At 41.0% G+C, this 18204-nt stretch overlaps 1 protein-coding gene across 2 annotated transcripts in view; it reads right to left on the bottom strand.

The window, feature by feature from the left end:
* Window positions 1-15823, bottom strand: part of FBN2 (fibrillin 2) — a 123014-nt gene extending 107191 nt beyond the window's left edge. For both annotated transcript variants that reach the window (XM_058043486.1, XM_058043487.1), the window contains exons 1-5: window positions 15573-15823; window positions 14701-14783; window positions 11303-11401; window positions 10738-10833; window positions 8317-8412 (exon numbers count right to left, since the gene is read on the bottom strand). In XM_058043486.1, the coding sequence (XP_057899469.1) occupies window positions 8317-8412; window positions 10738-10833; window positions 11303-11401; window positions 14701-14783; window positions 15573-15823 (625 nt within the window). The remainder of the gene's footprint in view (window positions 1-8316; window positions 8413-10737; window positions 10834-11302; window positions 11402-14700; window positions 14784-15572) is intronic.
* Between the last annotated feature and the right edge of the window lie 2381 nt (window positions 15824-18204).

The raw sequence follows: 18204 nt of genomic DNA, 5'->3' as shown, positions 1-18204 counted from the left end.
TGCCAATAGTTCAATCTGTGCATGCAAAAATATGCTAATTTCCTTGCCTTTTTAAGAGGCAAACTTGAATTCCACTGTCCACAGGCTTTTGGTTCCCTGCTCCATGAAGCCAGTGCTACCCAGTTCAACCTCAAAGGAACAGAACCCCAGAATCAGCAAAGAGGAGGACTTACATTTTAAGACAGGATACCCTTTTTAAGAGTATTCCTGAAAAAGAGCACATTCCACCCTCCCCTCCCATTCTGGAGCTCAGTGTCATTCCCCACAGCAAAAGCCAAGGCTTGCAGAATGCAAAGTGAGGAGGGAAAATATTTCATAACCAACTTCTGTGTAAATTACAAAGGCATGGAAAAAGGCACAAGGCATTCTCAGCGGACCAGAAACCCTAATAAAACCACAGACACTGGAGCTGAAAACAATCTCCTTAATTATTAACCTAAGTAGGAAAAAAAACTGTTTCACACATTACCCTTAGAGAAAAAATTAAACATATATATGTCTATTTAAACTGCAAGAAACATTTCCTCAGATGACTGTCTAGACTGATGTGATAATTTAAGTTCAGAATAAGCTAAAACCCCAGCCTGCTACTATTTACTAGAGTTCTGTCTGTGTAGAGGCAGAAACACAGCTTCTGTTCTTCAGATCTTTTGGGTGTGTTCAGCAAAACCAAAGGGCTTTAGAAATTCACCTCTTGAGCTTATACAGGATTTTCAGGGAGACATTATAAAGCTGAGTATCTTTTCACAACCAAAATGTAGGAAGGAAGATCATTTATACATCCTCTCAATACAGAAGTAATTTAATCATGTTTCTCATATAGCAAGCTATTAGTCTGAGGTGAAATAAACCAGTTTACTTCTGGCACTCCATGATTTTGCAACCCTGGATGCAATGTGCTCTTGACTGGCTTCAGTAAACTACTCCTGATAACACCTGGATTACTCTTTTCCATACATATTTTACTATAGCAACTACAGCTTTTAAGATACTGCATAATAAATGATTAATGCTTATGAAGACAGATATGATTGAAAATTTAAAGAAGATCCACTTTACATAACTTTAGGCCTTACCATTTAATTCACTGTAAGGGAGCTCAAAGCATAACAGACATAATGAAAAATATCAGGGGAGAAAATACAGAAAAGAAAATTCCTTCCAAATATCTGTCATCTTTCTAACCTTCAACCAAAGCCACACAGAGTTTTGGGGTCTCCACACTCATCCTCCTGGCTCAACATTGAGACAGTTTTATCAAACTCCTTTCTTATTAATCAAAACAAGCCTAAGGTGAATGAAAATGCCCTTTGAGAGAAAAGCAAGCAAAACAACAACAACAAAATCTTCCCACTTCTTATTTTTCAAACTCAATGTTTCACAAACAACTGTGGAGGTGTTATTGAATAATATGCACTTTCCCTCTTCTATTTCTTGCTCCAACACTGCAATATTCAAGGAAATATCCAAAACCCTTCTTTCACTCTCTCTCTCAGATCTAATATGGAGCCTTTGTGTACACAGAACATGTAATCAAGGAAAAAAAAAAAACAATTTCAGGCATTCATAACCATTACAGAAATAAGCTTCCAAGGTTCCTAAGTTCCCCAGATAATCTCTCAAGCCTCCTCTACACAATACCTGTAAACTTAAGAGGAAACTTGTCTAACTTATTCTAATATATTTTACAGTCAAAAAAGTGAAAAATTTGATTATTTCTTCCTCTTTACAGAACTTCAAAACTGGGTTCTTCAGCTTACTTCTGCTTTTTCCAATTTTGCCTAGAACACCCATATAAGCAATATATTACATTAGTACTTGCTGAATTTGACAGAAAGTTTTACTATTTACATGAGTATTTCAGACGTCTTTGCATTTTCTTTGTTAAAGACACTCCCTGTGGGCAAAAGTGTCTCAATTTCTTCTGATCTCTAACTTTCCTAGATATCCTGAAAATAGATCAAGATTTTTTTTTCCTGGATATCTTACAAATTAATTAGCTTAATAAGATTAATTTATTTTTTTTTTTTAGTTTTCAGAAGAAATAATCTTTTCTTCTGAAACTCTAACAAAGCCATCACGGCCTTGCTCAGCTCTTGTATTTTCTCTCTCCCCAAGTAAAACAAAAAAAGAAGATGACATTTTAGTGCTACTGACCAACAGCAAAATTTTCACTGTGGAAGGGAAAAGATAAGACCAGACAGAATTTTTCAAAGGCATCATCTTCCCTCTCCTCTGCAACGTTTCTCACTCATGACTTTGCTTCACTGCTCCCTATTATCAGACCCTCGTTTCACTTTTCAGTGAACAATCCTTAGATGTAGAGCATAAGCTGGTATAAGTCCTACCAAACACATAAAAAACACAATTTTTTATGCTGTCCTAGACTTGTTCCTCTTATAGGTAAGAGGAAAAAAAATTACTTTTCAAGTGCAGATTTTAAAAAGTAGATATATGAAAAAAATACAAATATTGGCTCTAAGTATAAGGTGTAACAGTTCTGGCAGTTCTTTCTTTCTCTCTTTTCACAGTTAAGGGCAGCACAGCTACAGAGCTTCCCTTTTAAATTATTTAAACCAGTGAAACATTCCCTGTGCCTGAGCTGCAGCACTCTGGTGAAAACTCTCAAGCCTTTGGAAGAAGTAATTTTAATCCATATTTTTATTTTACTGTTGTAGACCTACTTTAAAGGCATAAAACCTCTGCTTTTAATCCTAATACAAAGTGCAACAACCCCACGTCTATCACACTTTCCTGTCCTATGCTTGAACAAACTGAGAAGTTTTGAAGATTTCAAGCGCTTCAAAAGCAGAAAAACTGCTGCATTTAAGGGTTTTTACCTTTTTCTTTTGTTGGTGCCAAACAAAGAGTCATTCAAATACTGGGATTTAATTAAAAACTAAAAGAAGGGAGTAAGGGAGAGACACTGACTGGAATCACAGTACTTCCTTCATCACTACTGCCATCAGCATGTCAGCATTACCTGTGTCATTTTTAAAACAGCTAAATGTTGTATCTTCTGCAGACCTAGAAGGGAGACATTTTCCAGCGCCAGCTAACAACAAGCAAACACACACTCTGTGCAGCTTTTTCTGGATGTTTCCCTTTGAAAACCTTGTTTCTGGGGATAATGATGGACAACAAAAGCAGGGAATGCATTGCCAGAGCCCTGTAACATCACTAGGTACTGACATCTGAGGGCAGGAAAGCAGCTTTTTGCATCTGCCCTGCTGTGGTCCATCGGGGGAGGATGTGGGCCAGTATCCACACGCCAGAATCTGCGGCACAAAAAGGAGCTTGGTGAGCAGGGACTGCACTTAAACGTGTGTGTTACTAACACCTGACAGCACCTCTAGCCTCAAAAAACCCCTCCAAAATATCTAACAAGTCCTTCCAACAGAGAAGAACCTATTCAAATACTTGTACTTATTTATTCCCCCATATCTCACTATATGTCTTGTCTCAGGTACTCACCTGCCAGATGAAGCTTTGCCTCTTACTGCTGCAGGTATTTGCAATTCTTATCTCTACTATTTCCAACACAAATAGAAGCACTGGGGTTTTTTTAGTCTAAACTGAAGCTTCTTTTGCTGTAACAAAACATGACCATTGCAGCATTTTGCCTGCAATCAGCCTTCAGCTAAGCATTGAAAAAGCTGACAGAAATGCTTTCTTAAAAAAAAAATTAAGATAAAAGGGAAGAATAGTGAAAGTTGCAAATTGTAGGAAGATTTTCACATTCTGTAGTTTTAAACTACTGCTGACTTATTTTTAGCTAATTTTATTAAACGGAACTTAATTTATTTTAGTTAAATTAGGCTTCAAGTTGATGATTTAACACTTGTATTTCCCTCAGTGAGCAGGAACATCCCCTGTGAACTGGGCCATGTAGTTTTGAGCATGCTACAGTAAACTAATTACTTTTTTCATCACTCAACAGGCCTTGCACAACTTCTTTATGAACCTGTACAAAATAACCCAGGACCACATGCTGCACTTCCCAAAGGCTAAAATTAGACTGAAGATGAATTAAACTGATGTTTAGCAGGTCACTCTTTCATTTATTGTACACTGAAAGAAAAGAAGCAGGAAGACCATAAAAAAACCTCTACTCTGGCTCAGGATGATAGCAGCCATTAATAAAGGGAAAAAAAAAACAAACAACAACCTCACAGCAAAATTAAAATCTATCTTCCCAAGACTCCCACAAAAAGAGAAGAGCTTGCTGATCAAAAAACATTTTTGCTGTTGAGCACCTCATGGTACTGCTAGCATCAACCAGGAAAAGCTGTGTCAAGTTAAGAGGTCTTCTAAATACTTGTTAGAAGACATTACTTAAGGAACTACATTTTCTGTTGCTTCATTTAGACTGTCACTAAAGCACATAGATCTTCAGCACCACTACAGATTAAATATACATTTTATTTCCTCTTTATAATAAAATTGTATTTGAGAAGTATTGGCTACTATACAAATGTGTGACAGTTTGCTACGCTAGCTTAATTTTAAACACATGCATTATCCCCAAACATCTCTATAAGCCCTGTGCCCATCAGCTGCCTCAGTGTGTGTCCACTTCAGTTCTGTATTATTCTTTACTCTTCTGCCTCAATTACTAACAACACTTTAGCTGAGGATGCTTTTTGCTTTGTCCTACTTGCTTCTCTGTGCTGTTGACAGCTTTTTTACCCACTGCCCAGCTTAAAGAAAAACGCTTTATCTCATGTTGTACTAATAGAATTTTAGTCTCCTGGAATGGTTTGGGTGGGAAGGGACCTCAAACCCCATCCACTGCCACCCCTGCCATGGCAGGGACACCTCCCACTGTCCCAGTGTCCAGCCTGGCCTCGGGCAGTGCCAGGGATGCAGGGGCAGCCCCAGCCGCTCTGGGCACCCTGTGCCAGGGCCTGCCCACCCTGCCAGGGAACAATTCCTCATTGCCAAGATCCCGGCCAGCCCTGCCCTCGGGCAGTTGAAAGCCACCACCCTTGTCCTAACCCTACCTGTCCCTGTAAAAAAATTCCTCTCCAGATCTGTTTTAGGCTCCCTTTAGCTACTGGAAAGTTGCTATTCAAATACTGCACACTTCCTATTTTTCCCCATTTCTTACCTGTCAAAGCTTGATAGCTTTATGTGAAATTCTCCTCCCTCTTCAAAAGGATGCTCTTCCTAAGCTGTGCATTTCTACTCATTCCAAACCCTTTTGCTTCCCATTATGAGCCACTTAATATGGGGTAAACAAGAACTGCTCTTCCTCCCTCTGTATGGGATGGGGGCAAAGTTACATCAGTGACAAGATTTGCTTTTCTCCCTACTTCTCTCCTTTATCCCATGATAAAGAAGGAAGAAAACATGCTTGCTTTTCCACAGCTTCCTATCTCTGAAGATTATCAATTTTAAAAAATGCACACAAACCATGAGCAGTGACACTACTATCATTTACAGTGTTGAGAAACCAGAGAATTGGTGATGCTAGGAAAAAAATTGTCCTTACATGAACAACTGAGAATGAGGCCTCCTTTTCTGTTGCTCTTTCTTTTTTTTCTATTCTTTTCTCTGGGAAAACTCAACTGCAGAAATTTCAACACTTTTTTTTTTTTTTTTTTTTTTTTTCCCCTCTTTAAAGACACCACACAAAAAACTTGGATCTTGGGTGCTTGCTGACCAGAGACCAGATTTGACAGGAAATATAAGAGGTCAGCACACACATCAGCAAAAGCAGGAACTCCCAAACAGGTTCTTCTCTCTTTCTAACCCAGCAGAAAGCCTCAAGCTGAATACTCTGATCATGCCAGTCATCAGTTACTGCTCAGCCTCCCGTCTCCAGCCCGGAAATTAGTCTGCTCAGAGCCCAGATAGCTGAAAAACCAACCACATTCTATCTACAGCTTAGGCTGGGAGGCCACGCTGAAGGAAACACACACATGTTCTGTGTTAGGAAGAAAATACCTAATTTTAAAGAACTTAATTTACAGAACCATAAAAAGCGTGCGTTTAAAACACACTGATGTAAATAAAACCTACAAAACAATGTCTCTTATAACTTTGAGGTGATCTGCAAGGGAAGTTCACATATCCTTAAACTATAAAATTTTACTCAGAGTTATGAACTGCTGCTAAATTCAGTTTAAAAATAAACCACTGAGACACTTCTTGCTGTAAAATATTTCAGGCAACTATGGCAACCCACTGATGAAGAAACCACTGCATTCTGCTATTTATTGGAAAGCATAAACTATTACATTAAAAGCATAAATTACAAATTACTGTTGAAATAAATAGGCATCTAAGGCATCTTTTACAATACTTTCACATACTCCATCTCATGTAATGCATAAAGAAAATGACCACTTAGATACTTTTTATAGTTATTATCAGGATATACTATAGGAGTCACCTTTCTTTAACTGAATAATAGTAAAATAAATTAGTAACTTCTTTACTTGAGTATGAGAAGGTCTGTGCAATACCAAGGTTAGGCAAATTGTACTTAGCCCTATCAAAGCTGTAAAAGCATGCTATATTAGATATTAGATTAGACAGTTATTATATATGCAATTGTATATGCTATATTTTATTGACAGTAACAGAAGGAAATTTGGGTTACTACCTCCAATTTCAAGCAATAAAATGCAAACCTTGAATTGAAATAACTCAATTTTCAAATACCCACATAAGGGAGATGAACTCTTGCAGAACAAGAGCACTCCACACAAAATTGAAAACCTAGGACTTTCAAGGAGAGCTGGGAAATATGGATGCCAAAACACTGATGTTTAAATTCCTGTACAGGGCTTGAACTCTGCAGCTAAAGATTTCACAATGAATGGCAAGAAGGCAAACCTGAACCCTTTCAACATCACAAAAGTTAGGCTGCAACACCCAAGTGAAGTAGAATCTTTTAAGCTTTGAAGGTCAAACAATTTAAAGTATAAAAATCATTACTAAAAACTCTGAGCCATCATCACAGCTGGAGTCTGTCATATGCATCAATACGATTCCACAGCCCTGAATGTAGTCGGGGAACAGAAGCAAATTCTTAACTAGGAATGATTTCTTTTTTCTAGGATAAAAAGCAAGCTTACCAAGTTGTCTGGCAATAAATAAAAAGCATTTCTGAGTGCAATCAACTACATTAAAAAGGAACTATTTTGAATATTGCAATTCTATCATGCCACAGTTCAGCCAGAAGTATAATCCACCTTAGACACTTAGCCCAGACTGCAGAATTTGCAGTGTTAAGATCCATTAGAAGCAAGACCCAAACTAGAAATTACCCTAACCTTGTCCAACCCCTTGAAAATCCATTCCAAACAGAAAGACTTGGTAACCTCTTATTTTACACACGTATACACTGTGCACAGACATACCTCTGAATGGCTACAAAACAGCTGTAAGTATTAATACATTTTTAACATAATACTATTTCCTATTTCTCCGCTAACCAAACTATGCAAGATTTGGGTCCTTGTGCCTGCTTCAGAAGAAATAACTACAGGAAATGGGATAAATAGAAAACTGCAAATCAGGTTTAAGAATGCAAACAACAACAAGCTAGAGACAAACAAACTGATTCCTCTTTCTCCTGTGATACCTAGTGGGTCTATAAACCAGCCTGAATAGCAAATAGAAACTCCTGCTTTCTCAGGAGTGTGTGGCTTTCTAGTTCCTTTACCTCCATGGAATTTATTCCCATTTCACAGTAAACAAATGCTAAAAAAAATTTAAAAACATAAAAAGGTGCAAGATATATTTTCAAGGTATTTCTCCAAATTTATACACAGCACTGAGCATTTCACAGCTGAATTTGAAAAAGGGATTTCCACAGGACTCCCTTCTGAAGACACCTCTGAGATGCATTCTAGAATAAGAATGGGTTTAGGAACTGAACCCTGGTAATTGGTTATTTTTTTCAGTCCTTCTCTGACTTCTTCCCAACTAACCAGAGCAAATTACTTCCAAAGTTCCGCTTATGAAAGAGATGTTACACAGGGGAAAAAATGTTCAATTATCTAGACTTACACAATCCCAACACCACCACCAATTCTGCTGGATTGTTATTTTATGTAGCAGAGAGCAAAAGGCATCTAATCTTTTAACTATTGTGTGACAAAACATGCAGCCTAAATGAGCTGAAATTCCTACCAATTAGACTTTGTACGTGTCAATGCTCAATGTGTCTGCCAAACTGAAAAAATTAAAAAAAAAAAAAAAAAAAGAAGACACTTTCTAAAATTACAAATAGACATGCAATGCACACACAGCATTTTTTTCGTATACAACTACTCACAGCTTCCTTCCTTAAATCCCCTTTACCTCTTTGGCACTGAGGGCCAGTGAAGCCGTAGACGCAGGCGCAGCGGTTGGGCCCGACACACCTCCCTCCGTTCTGACAGCCACTCTCACAGACAGCTTCAATTAACAAAACAAGACAGAAAGGTTAATAACGCCACGGCAATGGCATTTACAGAGCAACACGTGCGTCATTTTAAAAAATTCCCATTTTTCTCCCGCTGCTCTAAGCCCCTCTAGGCCTGAGGATGGAGCTGATCTCCCTCCTGCCACCTCCACCAGCAAGGACTGTGCACACCAAATTCCCCCTCCTGCCACCTCCACCAGCAAGGACTGTGCACACCAAATTCCATCAGCACCTGCTGGTATTAACTGCAAACAGCTGCTCGGCACAGATTAGCAGCACAGGTCCAACTTCAGTGTGTTTCAATCAGCTGCGCAGCTCTAGTCACTCATAAGAATTATGTAAGAACTTATTATCCCTCACTGAAGTTACCTATCTATCAAACCTCAAGCATTTTTTGGGCATATTGTGTTGCTCAGTCACAACAGCAACAAACCTTTTGAGAAGAGAAAGGAGTCCAAGAGAGAGATAAGCATCTCTCAGAGTCGATGCTGCTGGAAGGAGGAGTGATGTTTAAAAGCAAAGGTAAAGAATTACCTGTTTATCACTCTTTACCTAAAAACCCCTGTGTTTCTTAAAATATCCAGAAAAAAAATTTTTTTTGTGGTGAAGAAGGAAGCAGGGTGGGGTGAAAGGGTTATAAATCCACAGTACATTTAGATGGAAAAGATATTTTACTGTCATGGAACTTCAGAGCACCCACTCATACTCTTTACCAATGGTCTAAATCAAGCACAAAGCTTCCTGCCAAACCACTGAATTTTCTCTGTTCAAAAGGAGGAGAGGAAGAGTCCTTCAGAGAGGCTGAAAAATGCCATTAAAAGAGTGCCTTAACTAACCATCACTTTAGCTACTTTCTGAGTCATCGCTTCAGGTCTTGGCTTCAAAATTGTCCAAAATTAGCACATGAAACGTTTCCAAATCAAAACATTTCAGCTTACAGGACAATCATAATATTTTTAAACTTTTCCATTTTTGGTCTCGAAGTCAGTAGGCTGCCTTCCTAAATGTGTCTCCTCAGTTTGGATGTGGTATTTGTAACACATTTCAGTATCCAGGGCAAAAGAACCTCAGAAACCTAGAGAAGGTAATAATTTCAAACTGAAAAAAAGGTACACATGACTCCTGTATCATAGTGGAGAGCATAACTGTTGGGTGGAAATGTGATAAAGCCTTACCAAGAACCACCAAACAGAACTACCTTTTCCTGAAAATGCACACATAAAATGAAGATATTTTGCTGCATGTGTTACATTACTGAATTAATGGACGGCACTTCAGCAAGAACTCGATTATATACAATTAAATTTTTCTAAATAGAAATTAAAACATATTTACATTTTTAAGACTGTCTAGAAGACACCTATTCATAATCCTGCTTGAAATTTTAACTACATGATACAGTGAAACCAATCTCCAGGGTTTGTTCAGATTTTCTGGACTGATTCAGGGTCACCACTTGAAAATTCAATCATCTTTTTATTTATTCACTGGAAACTTGCCTTGTCTGAGAACATTCAGGTGTTGGATATATTAACAATATGTTTTAATATATTTTAACAAAAGCAGGAAGGGACCAGCAACCCTGAATACAAAACTTCACTGGGGTCACAGGTGAGGATTACAACTATTTGCTAAAATTTTAGAGAGTTTTATCCAGTTAAAGCAGGAACAAGACTGTTTTTCCAGCATTAATAAAAATGACTAGGGCAAAAAAATTATCTTCCACACTATTCAGCCCATCTGGTTTTTGCAGAGCTGCCCTCTGTCTGTCTCTAGTTCTTTCAGCCTGCTTTATGGAATTAATTTATCTCCTAATTAGTAGTCAGCTGGCCTCAGAATACACTTTTGAGTCTTTTTTCATCTCTGCAGCCTTTAGGGACTTTTATTGTTTGCTAAATTGCTGCAGCTTGTAAACACTGTGCTGTTATAGGTAAAGCTGGGCAAATAATTCACTTTCTAGTTTGTGTGCCAACCCAAAAAGGTATCCAATAGCTTGAACCATATTCAATCCTTTTTTTCCTTAGACTAAGTAGAAAACAGGAGAACATTCTCCAACTCAGCAGTGAGACTATTGTTCTGAGGCAGAGAAAACTTTGTTAAGGGAGAATGGAAAACTGGCGAACATCTGGTGTGAAGAGGGGGACGCACAGTGATGCTGCTCCCCGAAATCGCTCAGCGATTCCAAACTGTTAACTTGAACTTTAGAGAGCACAAAAGCACCTCATGCAGGAAATGACTGCCAGCTGAACGCCACACCCCAAAACAAGCATCTCTCTCAGGGGTTTCACTGCGCCTCAAGCAAACCGGCTGCGACTTACGCTGCTCACAGTGGGCGCCAGAGAAGCCCTTCTGGCACTGGCACCGCTCATCCACGCACGTCCCGCCGTTCCTGCAGCTGATGCTGCACTGCCGTGCTGCTGGGAGAGACCCAAAATCAGCCAAAAGCACCACCAAGGAACGGCCTTTCACAGCCTTGGGGATGGGACCCGAATGGCGGGCTTTGCACCACCTATGCCGCATATTTCAGGTGTACACTCATGGAGGGGCTTTCTACGATTATGTTGCAACTCAGAACTTTTAACTGCATTGAGAACTGTACAATCTTGGTTTCTTACCAGAATGGACTCAATGGAAATGTGAATACCACACACATTCATTTGTAAACTTCCTTCTCTCTTTAAGCATATTTTGTTTAGATTTGTCACACAGAGTAAACAGGCACGTGTGGAATAACAAACTCGAGGTGTCTTACCTAAGCATAATTTACACTTGCACATGCAGTAATGAGAACTTGTTTTTAAGGAAGTTGGCATTTTTGTCACTGAAACTTGAAGAGAATGACTTTCAATGAAATCTCTGATGAAAACACACTTAAGTGCTTACCAGGTCTTGATCCACAGGTGGGTGATATCTGCCCACTGGCACAAGTGCACATGTTGGGACGGGAACAAAATCCATCACCACAGCTATTTCTGCAAATTGCTGAGGAAGAACACAGAAAGAAGGTGACAGGGATTAACAGAAACCTGAGGCTTAAAAAAAAAAAAAAAACAAACAACAAACCAACTCTTGAAAACTCACTTCATTGGGACAGCAATTACACATGCAAAAGCAATTTTAAGTTACATAAAGTGAACTGAATATTGACATAATTAGTATCTCTTGACAAATTTGAAGACAATCAGAATTAAATCACGCATATTCAAACACTGACCTGACCACTGAAATCAGGTAATCAATTCTTTGCCCAGTTAGAAGTATCAGCCAATTATGCAAGCAATGTAAAATCATTAAAAACACGTCTTTTAGACCACAAGACCTGTGAGAAAACATTACCAAGAACCCAAGATTTGAAGGAATATAAACAATGCCAATTTGCACTATGGGCTTCACTCTTACAATCACCATTTTAAAAGCATTTTAGGGTCTTTTTTTTTTTTTTTTTTCCTATTCCCACGATTATCCATCCTTTGCCCAAAGAAGCTTGGCGGGAAGTCAATGTGCAAATGCTGGACTTTGCAACTTTGTAGTGTTTCCCTAAATATAGTTTCCTGCACTCAGGTACCTCCCACACTTTTATTTAAAAAGCATAAAAAGTCCAGGAAAGCCTGTTGAGCCCACACCTGGCGTGTTGCATGCCTGACCTTGTGCCATCCCCATGATGACCCCAAGTTCCTGCTTTTCCTTCTCACTCACCATCCAGCACAGCAAGGAGTGACAGAACCACAAAAAAAAAAGATCTAGAAGTATAAATTATTCTAAAGCAGATACAAATTAATACATCAAATCCATCTGGTCAAGCAGCAAATGAATCAAAAGAGCCTGAAGCAGTCAGAGTCACTATAGCACAACAGAGGATTTCAGAAAGACATACATTGTGCAACAGATAGCTTGTAGAGTAAAAAATCCTCAAAAACAAGCCAACACCACCACCAAAAAACCCCTAAGAATCACAATTTCTTTGTAAATTGGCCTAGAGTTCTGTGAGAACCAAATAATCTGGCAGCACTGAAGGACTACAACCAAATACCTTGAGAAGATCACACGCCACTCTTTGGGCATCCAAAAGACGCAAAAATGCGTCATCTACATGCTACAACAATGTCCCAAATGTGAATGCACGAGAAGTCAAAGAGTTTATGGGATTTTTCTGTTTAACTGGAATTAGAGACGTGCCACGGGCTGACTTAAAATACGATTCCATGAGCCAGGATGTGGATTTAGAGCACTTGACGAGCACAGGAAATGGGGTTGTTTTTTGATATTCCTGTTCAGTCCATCTTTATATACTACAATGTCAACCTCTTGATAGAGTAAGGTTTACATTTAGTCCATTTCTTAATTTATTATCCGCAAAGGAGTAATTTTTTTACCAAACTGAAAGCCATAGACTTTAGGGCCATATCCTAAATATGCCTTCATCAGAACAGTTTACTCTGCATAACAAAAGAGTAAAAGTAAGTAGACCTTTCAGACCAAGGTCTAAAATCTTGGTTTTTAGACAAAAGATCACTTTTAATCATAAATGCGCCACAGACCACCAACAACCACCACCACATCACCACCTTGAAACGCTGTCAGGTCAGGATGGTTTCTTTTTCACCTACCACTGGCTCATAGATTTCTCCTCATTGAAATACCACTTTAAAATCACCAGTTAAAGTATGCATCAATTATAACCAGCACATCTCCAATAAGAAGTTTGATACCTTGTCCAGCATCCTGTGCAGGAGGTTTTTTCTAGGTGAAAAACGCTAGCTAAAGGGAATGTCATCTCCACAGACATTAAATGTCAGCATAGAAATGCGTACACTTAAACCTCGACCAAAAGCAGAAAAGTGTCACAGACAATACTGCTCTGCCAAAATCATTCACCCTATAAACATGTTAGAAAGTGCAATTTTCTTTCCAATTGCTTACTGCAATTAGAGTCCAGTAAGCAGGCAGGAGCTAAAAGATGTCCCTTGTGCACATAAATTAAAAATAAAACAGATTATTCTGGATGTGGCAGGCCTGAGAGCAAGGCCTTTTAAGAGGCATTGAGAGACAATTTAAAGGATATCTTGTAGGGATTGTTGAAAGCCCCTAAACACATTTGAGCCCGACACACAGCTGAATCTGAAAAGCCTATCAACAGCATAATAGGCAGCCCAAATCCTTCTTAAAATCTCTACTTTACATTAAAGCAAAGCAACCAGTATTGAAAGATTTGATAAACGTGAAAAGAACATTGTGAGGAACTCCTTTTATTCCACAGCAACATCAATAAAAGGATCTTCCTCTGAATGGCACCATAATCCTTCGCTGGAAAATTCTGGGTCAGCTTGAGGTGAAAATAAGTGTTACATGGCACAGTTATCCCCAATATTAGCCAGTCAAGTCTAACCATGTAAAACCAACAGATGTGAGCAGGTGAGGGAGGCCTGGAATCATAAAAAGTAACCTTGGTTTATCACCCTTCCCTTGCCCAGTTTTGTCCTGCACACCTGCAGTTAATCAGATAGAGAATGACAAAGACCTCCACTCTGAAGTTGAGCATACTTATTAACAAAACAGACAGCGACAGGCTAAATTAAATGGCAACAGATTAAAAATTTAAGGTCTGAAGGAGGCATTGTCTACTATCAGCTGTTACCTAACACAGAGAAATCTCAACTTCATTTTCTGTTTCATTGTAAACACCCCCAAAGACATCATCCCACCAGAGTTCTGAGCACATTCCCCTCACACACAACCTTTTTCCTTTTTATTTTTTTGCCATACCATGTATGTCAAAAGTCACATCTGTCAGCACAGTACCAGCCAGCAGCCAGTCTACATGCCTGACAGCCATCAAAACACAACTAAAAATAACAGCCAAGACAGTAAGCATCCCAGATGTAAAGGAGCTTTCTATTTGATTGTAATTCCAAGCTTCAGAGAACTTCAAGATCTGATTTGCCTATATCAAAACCTTTTGGCTTTTTTTCCCCCTGTTACTACAGTTCAGCATTTGATTTGACAAAGTTTCAGACTTTTTTCCTGAGCTGTCACGGGTTTTCTTTAAAAACTAGGTGGAGACATGTCTCTTATCAACATACAGCCCCTTTCAGCTACAAGGAACGTGGACCTGCAATTCCATCTTGGTTTATTTTTCCTAAAAAAATATATTATTGCCTAAAAATAACGTGAAGCACAGAACTGGAAGTAGCTTTTCTTGTGCTGAAGGATAAGTGTGACTCGTAGGAGAATATTTACTCTCCTTATTAAGCCCTGAGCAGTAGAAGCAGCCAGACACTTACGAACAATGCACTGATTCCCTCCAGCAAGGGTCCTCCACCCAGGGCAACAGTAGGAGCGAAATCTAGAACCACACACATTTGGCCTGCAACACAGACAAATCAATAAATGTGTACAGGAAAACAGGAAGCACTCCAAAGAGAATTTAATGTTTTACATACACACACGGGAAGAATCTAGCTGCATAAAACAAACAAAACACTGCATAGCGAAGTTGTCTACAAAAATATCCTCCCCAAAGGGAAAAAAAAAATCTTCCTCCAAGAGATTTTATTTTTGGGTTAGTTCAACTGATTAATACAAAAGAGGAGAGGTAGATGAGGCAAGGGTGGGTAACATTCATCCTTCTTGCAATAACTGAGGATATGGAAGAGATGAGTTTGATTCTGCTTTCACTCAAAGTCTGAGAAGCACTGCCATAAAAACGAGCTTCTTGCTGTCATCTGACACTAGACAGAAGGGATGCCCTCTCATAAGGATAAGCTAATACCAAGAAGTCCCTGAAACATCAGAAGAAAACCAAACCGACTCTGCATAATTTCTTTGTAGAAACCCTCCAAAACAGTGAGCGTCTAAGCGTCTCAATATCGGAAGACCCTGTACCAAGGAGCCCAATGGGGTCAATTCATTAGCTGTAATCTAGGCCCCCCACAAGGTCAGCGTTTAATTAAATCGCACTAATTAGGAAGCCAGATTCCACAGGCAAGCACCAAACTCCCGCTTATCGAACCGCGAGTCCGCAGCCTCAGAGAGGCGGGAGGGAGAGCGGCACCGGGGGCACACACACCGGGACCGCCGGCAAGGGGCTCTGGCTGGGGACATGCCCTGGGGAGCACGCAGGCGGCGGGGAAGGGGGTTTCAGCCTTGTCCCTACCCTCGGAGCCCGTCGTGCTGTCCTCGCCTGCGGACCCGAGCGGAGGCGCCCCCGGCCCCGTCCTCCCGGTGCGCGGCGGTAGCGGCCAAGGGGCCGCCCGCTCCTGAGGGAACGCGGAGCGCCGGCCGATGCTGCTGCTGCGGCTGTCGCTGCTGCCTCCCGGCCGCTCCCTGCGCACACAGCACGAGGCAGCCCAGGCACAGCGATAAGAAGCACCAGCGCTGTGCCCAGAGCCGCCGCCGCCTGCCCATGCTGCGGCTATTCCGGCGGGAAGCGGGCCGGCAGCCGCGGGCGGGAGCGCGGGTCCCGCGCCGCCCTCAGCGGGCACGGGGCGGCCCCCGGGCGGGGAGAAACTTCAGCCGCGGGAAACGCGCCGTGTGTCCTTCCCAGCCTGCCCGGCCGGTGCCATCAAAGCCCGGGCTCCACTGTGCTCGCAGACAGCCCTCTGCGGAGAAGGGGGAAAAAAGAGGTGAATAGTTGGATTTTCTCTCCCCCTCCCCGCCCACTCCGCCGCAACAGGAAATCTAAGGGAACCGCGCTGAATTTTCCCTTAAAAAAAAAAAAAAAAAAAAAAAAAAAAAAAAAAAAAAAAGAAAGAAAGAAAGAAAGAAAGAAAGAAAGAAAGAAAGAAAAAAAAAAAAAAAGAACCAGACGCTAATTAACCGCGGCTAAATAAACGTGCTGAGGCAGAGCGAGAGGGGAGCGAAAAGCCCCTGCCCAGCGCCAGGGGCGGAGGAGGAGCCGGTGCCGGTGAGGGGCTGGGGAGGGGGAGAGGAAGGGAGGGACGGGGCCGGGAAGAGGGGATGGCAGGAGGGAAGGGGAGAGGAGGAGGGAGTGAGGGCTGGCGGCTGCTGGAGGGAACGGGGCTCTCGGAGAGCCAGCGGTGAGGGTAGAGCTGGTCCCAAAGCGGGTTCTGCGCATTCCTTCCGTTCTCCACAAAAGGTTCTGATGGCAAGGATGAGCCAGCACACCTGCCCCGCCAGCTGGGTCTGGCACAGGAGCGCTGGGCTCCTCCGAGAGCTCCTTCCCCCTTCCTATCGCCTCAGCATCGAGCGTCTTACGGCGCTTCTGCCACCAAGAGCAGGGATGTGTGGTGCTGGAAGAGCTGGCGCTTTCCTTAAGGAGCAGTTCCCTTCAGGAACGAGCAAAATTTTTGCTTGTTCTCTGCTTGCTGTTTCTCCCTACATAACCATCCCCAAGAAAGCCTCTGGCTTAGGGATTTTCCTGCTTGCTTTTTAAGGCCGAGAGCATGCATTTAGCTAGATGTGCCGAATAGTTAGCCACCGGTGAGGAACAAATAAAAGAAGTGAGAACAAAAACGTGGCCCTGCTGACAGTGCCCAAGTGCTGGGTGCTTGTCATTGCGATAACACGGCACAATCTGGTTTTGTCGTCTGAGATTTTTATCCCTTTGAGCTGTGCCTCTAGGGGTGAACACCTCATGCTCTACAGCCCATGGTTATAGTGTGGCAACCTGGAAACTTCAGAGTTTTTGTCTTTTGCAACAAAACTGGGACATGTCACAGCTTCATTTACCTCCACGTGCACTTTATCTGTCACTTCTAGGGGTGAGAAGCAGGAGCCAGATTTTGTTATCTCTGAAATAAAACTCAAGCACCCAACTCTCTTTTTCCATTTACTGCCCTGAATTGATGGTCCTGACAGATCACCAGTGGCTCTGACAGAAGCTCCATTTACTGACCCATGTTCTGACAGAGCAGAAGCTGATTTTGTTTAAATTTGTAAATTTAGCAGAACCAATTTTGCATGAGAGAACCTCAGTCTTTAAAGAACCTTAAGAAACTAAAAGTATTTTTGAAGGCAACTGGGTTTGGAGAGTTCAGCAACCTCCTGATTGTGGGTGAGATTTGGAATTTCTTTCAAGCAGAAGCTGTTAAACCTGTCGTGAATGAAGTGCAGCTGAGGAAAGAGGAAGATTCCATGCCACTTCGTGTGAATAACTATCTCCAGAAAACACATGGAATAAATAGATAGGACACAAGAAATCAAAAGGAAAGAACTGATTTGAGATAAGCTCAGGGTCTTAGGTATCAGGAAACACAGTGATAAAAAAGCAATTCAGAAGGTAAACACAGCACATCTGTAAAAAGACAACACTAGAAAATCCTGAAGGGGAAAAAACCCCAAACAGTGAAACAACACCCCAAAAAGGTTTGGCAATTACACAGCAAGGGTGGGCGAGAAATTAGAGCATAGGAAAGTTACAATTTAAAGCCAAGAGAGACATAATTTCAAACTGGAAATAATGTGTAGAGTATCAAAAACAAAGTCAGCAGCTACCAGCGATTTGTAAAGTGGTTGTAAGACTCAAGAGACCTTCTTGCACTCAAGAGGGCGCTAGCACACAAAATTATAAAACATTCACTGGGCAAGATGTCTTACTTTTGGTAAGTCTGGTCTTGTAAATATGAATAGAAATTAATGCTTCCCAAGAAAGCTGTCTTTGTTAGAATGGGCATCACAAATACTCTATGGGTAAAAGAGCAGACATGATTTAAAATAATGATTATGTTCTGATCATTCATCTTAGAACTACGCATGGTAAATTTCCAATAGCTGCCCAGAAAAGCCCCTCTGTGGTAAAGGAGAGAAAAATCACTGCCAGAAGGCTT

Source organism: Melospiza georgiana, chromosome Z (genome assembly GCF_028018845.1).
Source record: "Melospiza georgiana isolate bMelGeo1 chromosome Z, bMelGeo1.pri, whole genome shotgun sequence".
NCBI lineage: Eukaryota > Metazoa > Chordata > Aves > Passeriformes > Passerellidae > Melospiza > Melospiza georgiana.
Note: the sequence above shows the minus strand (reverse complement) of the source record. Positions and strands in the feature narration are given on the sequence as shown.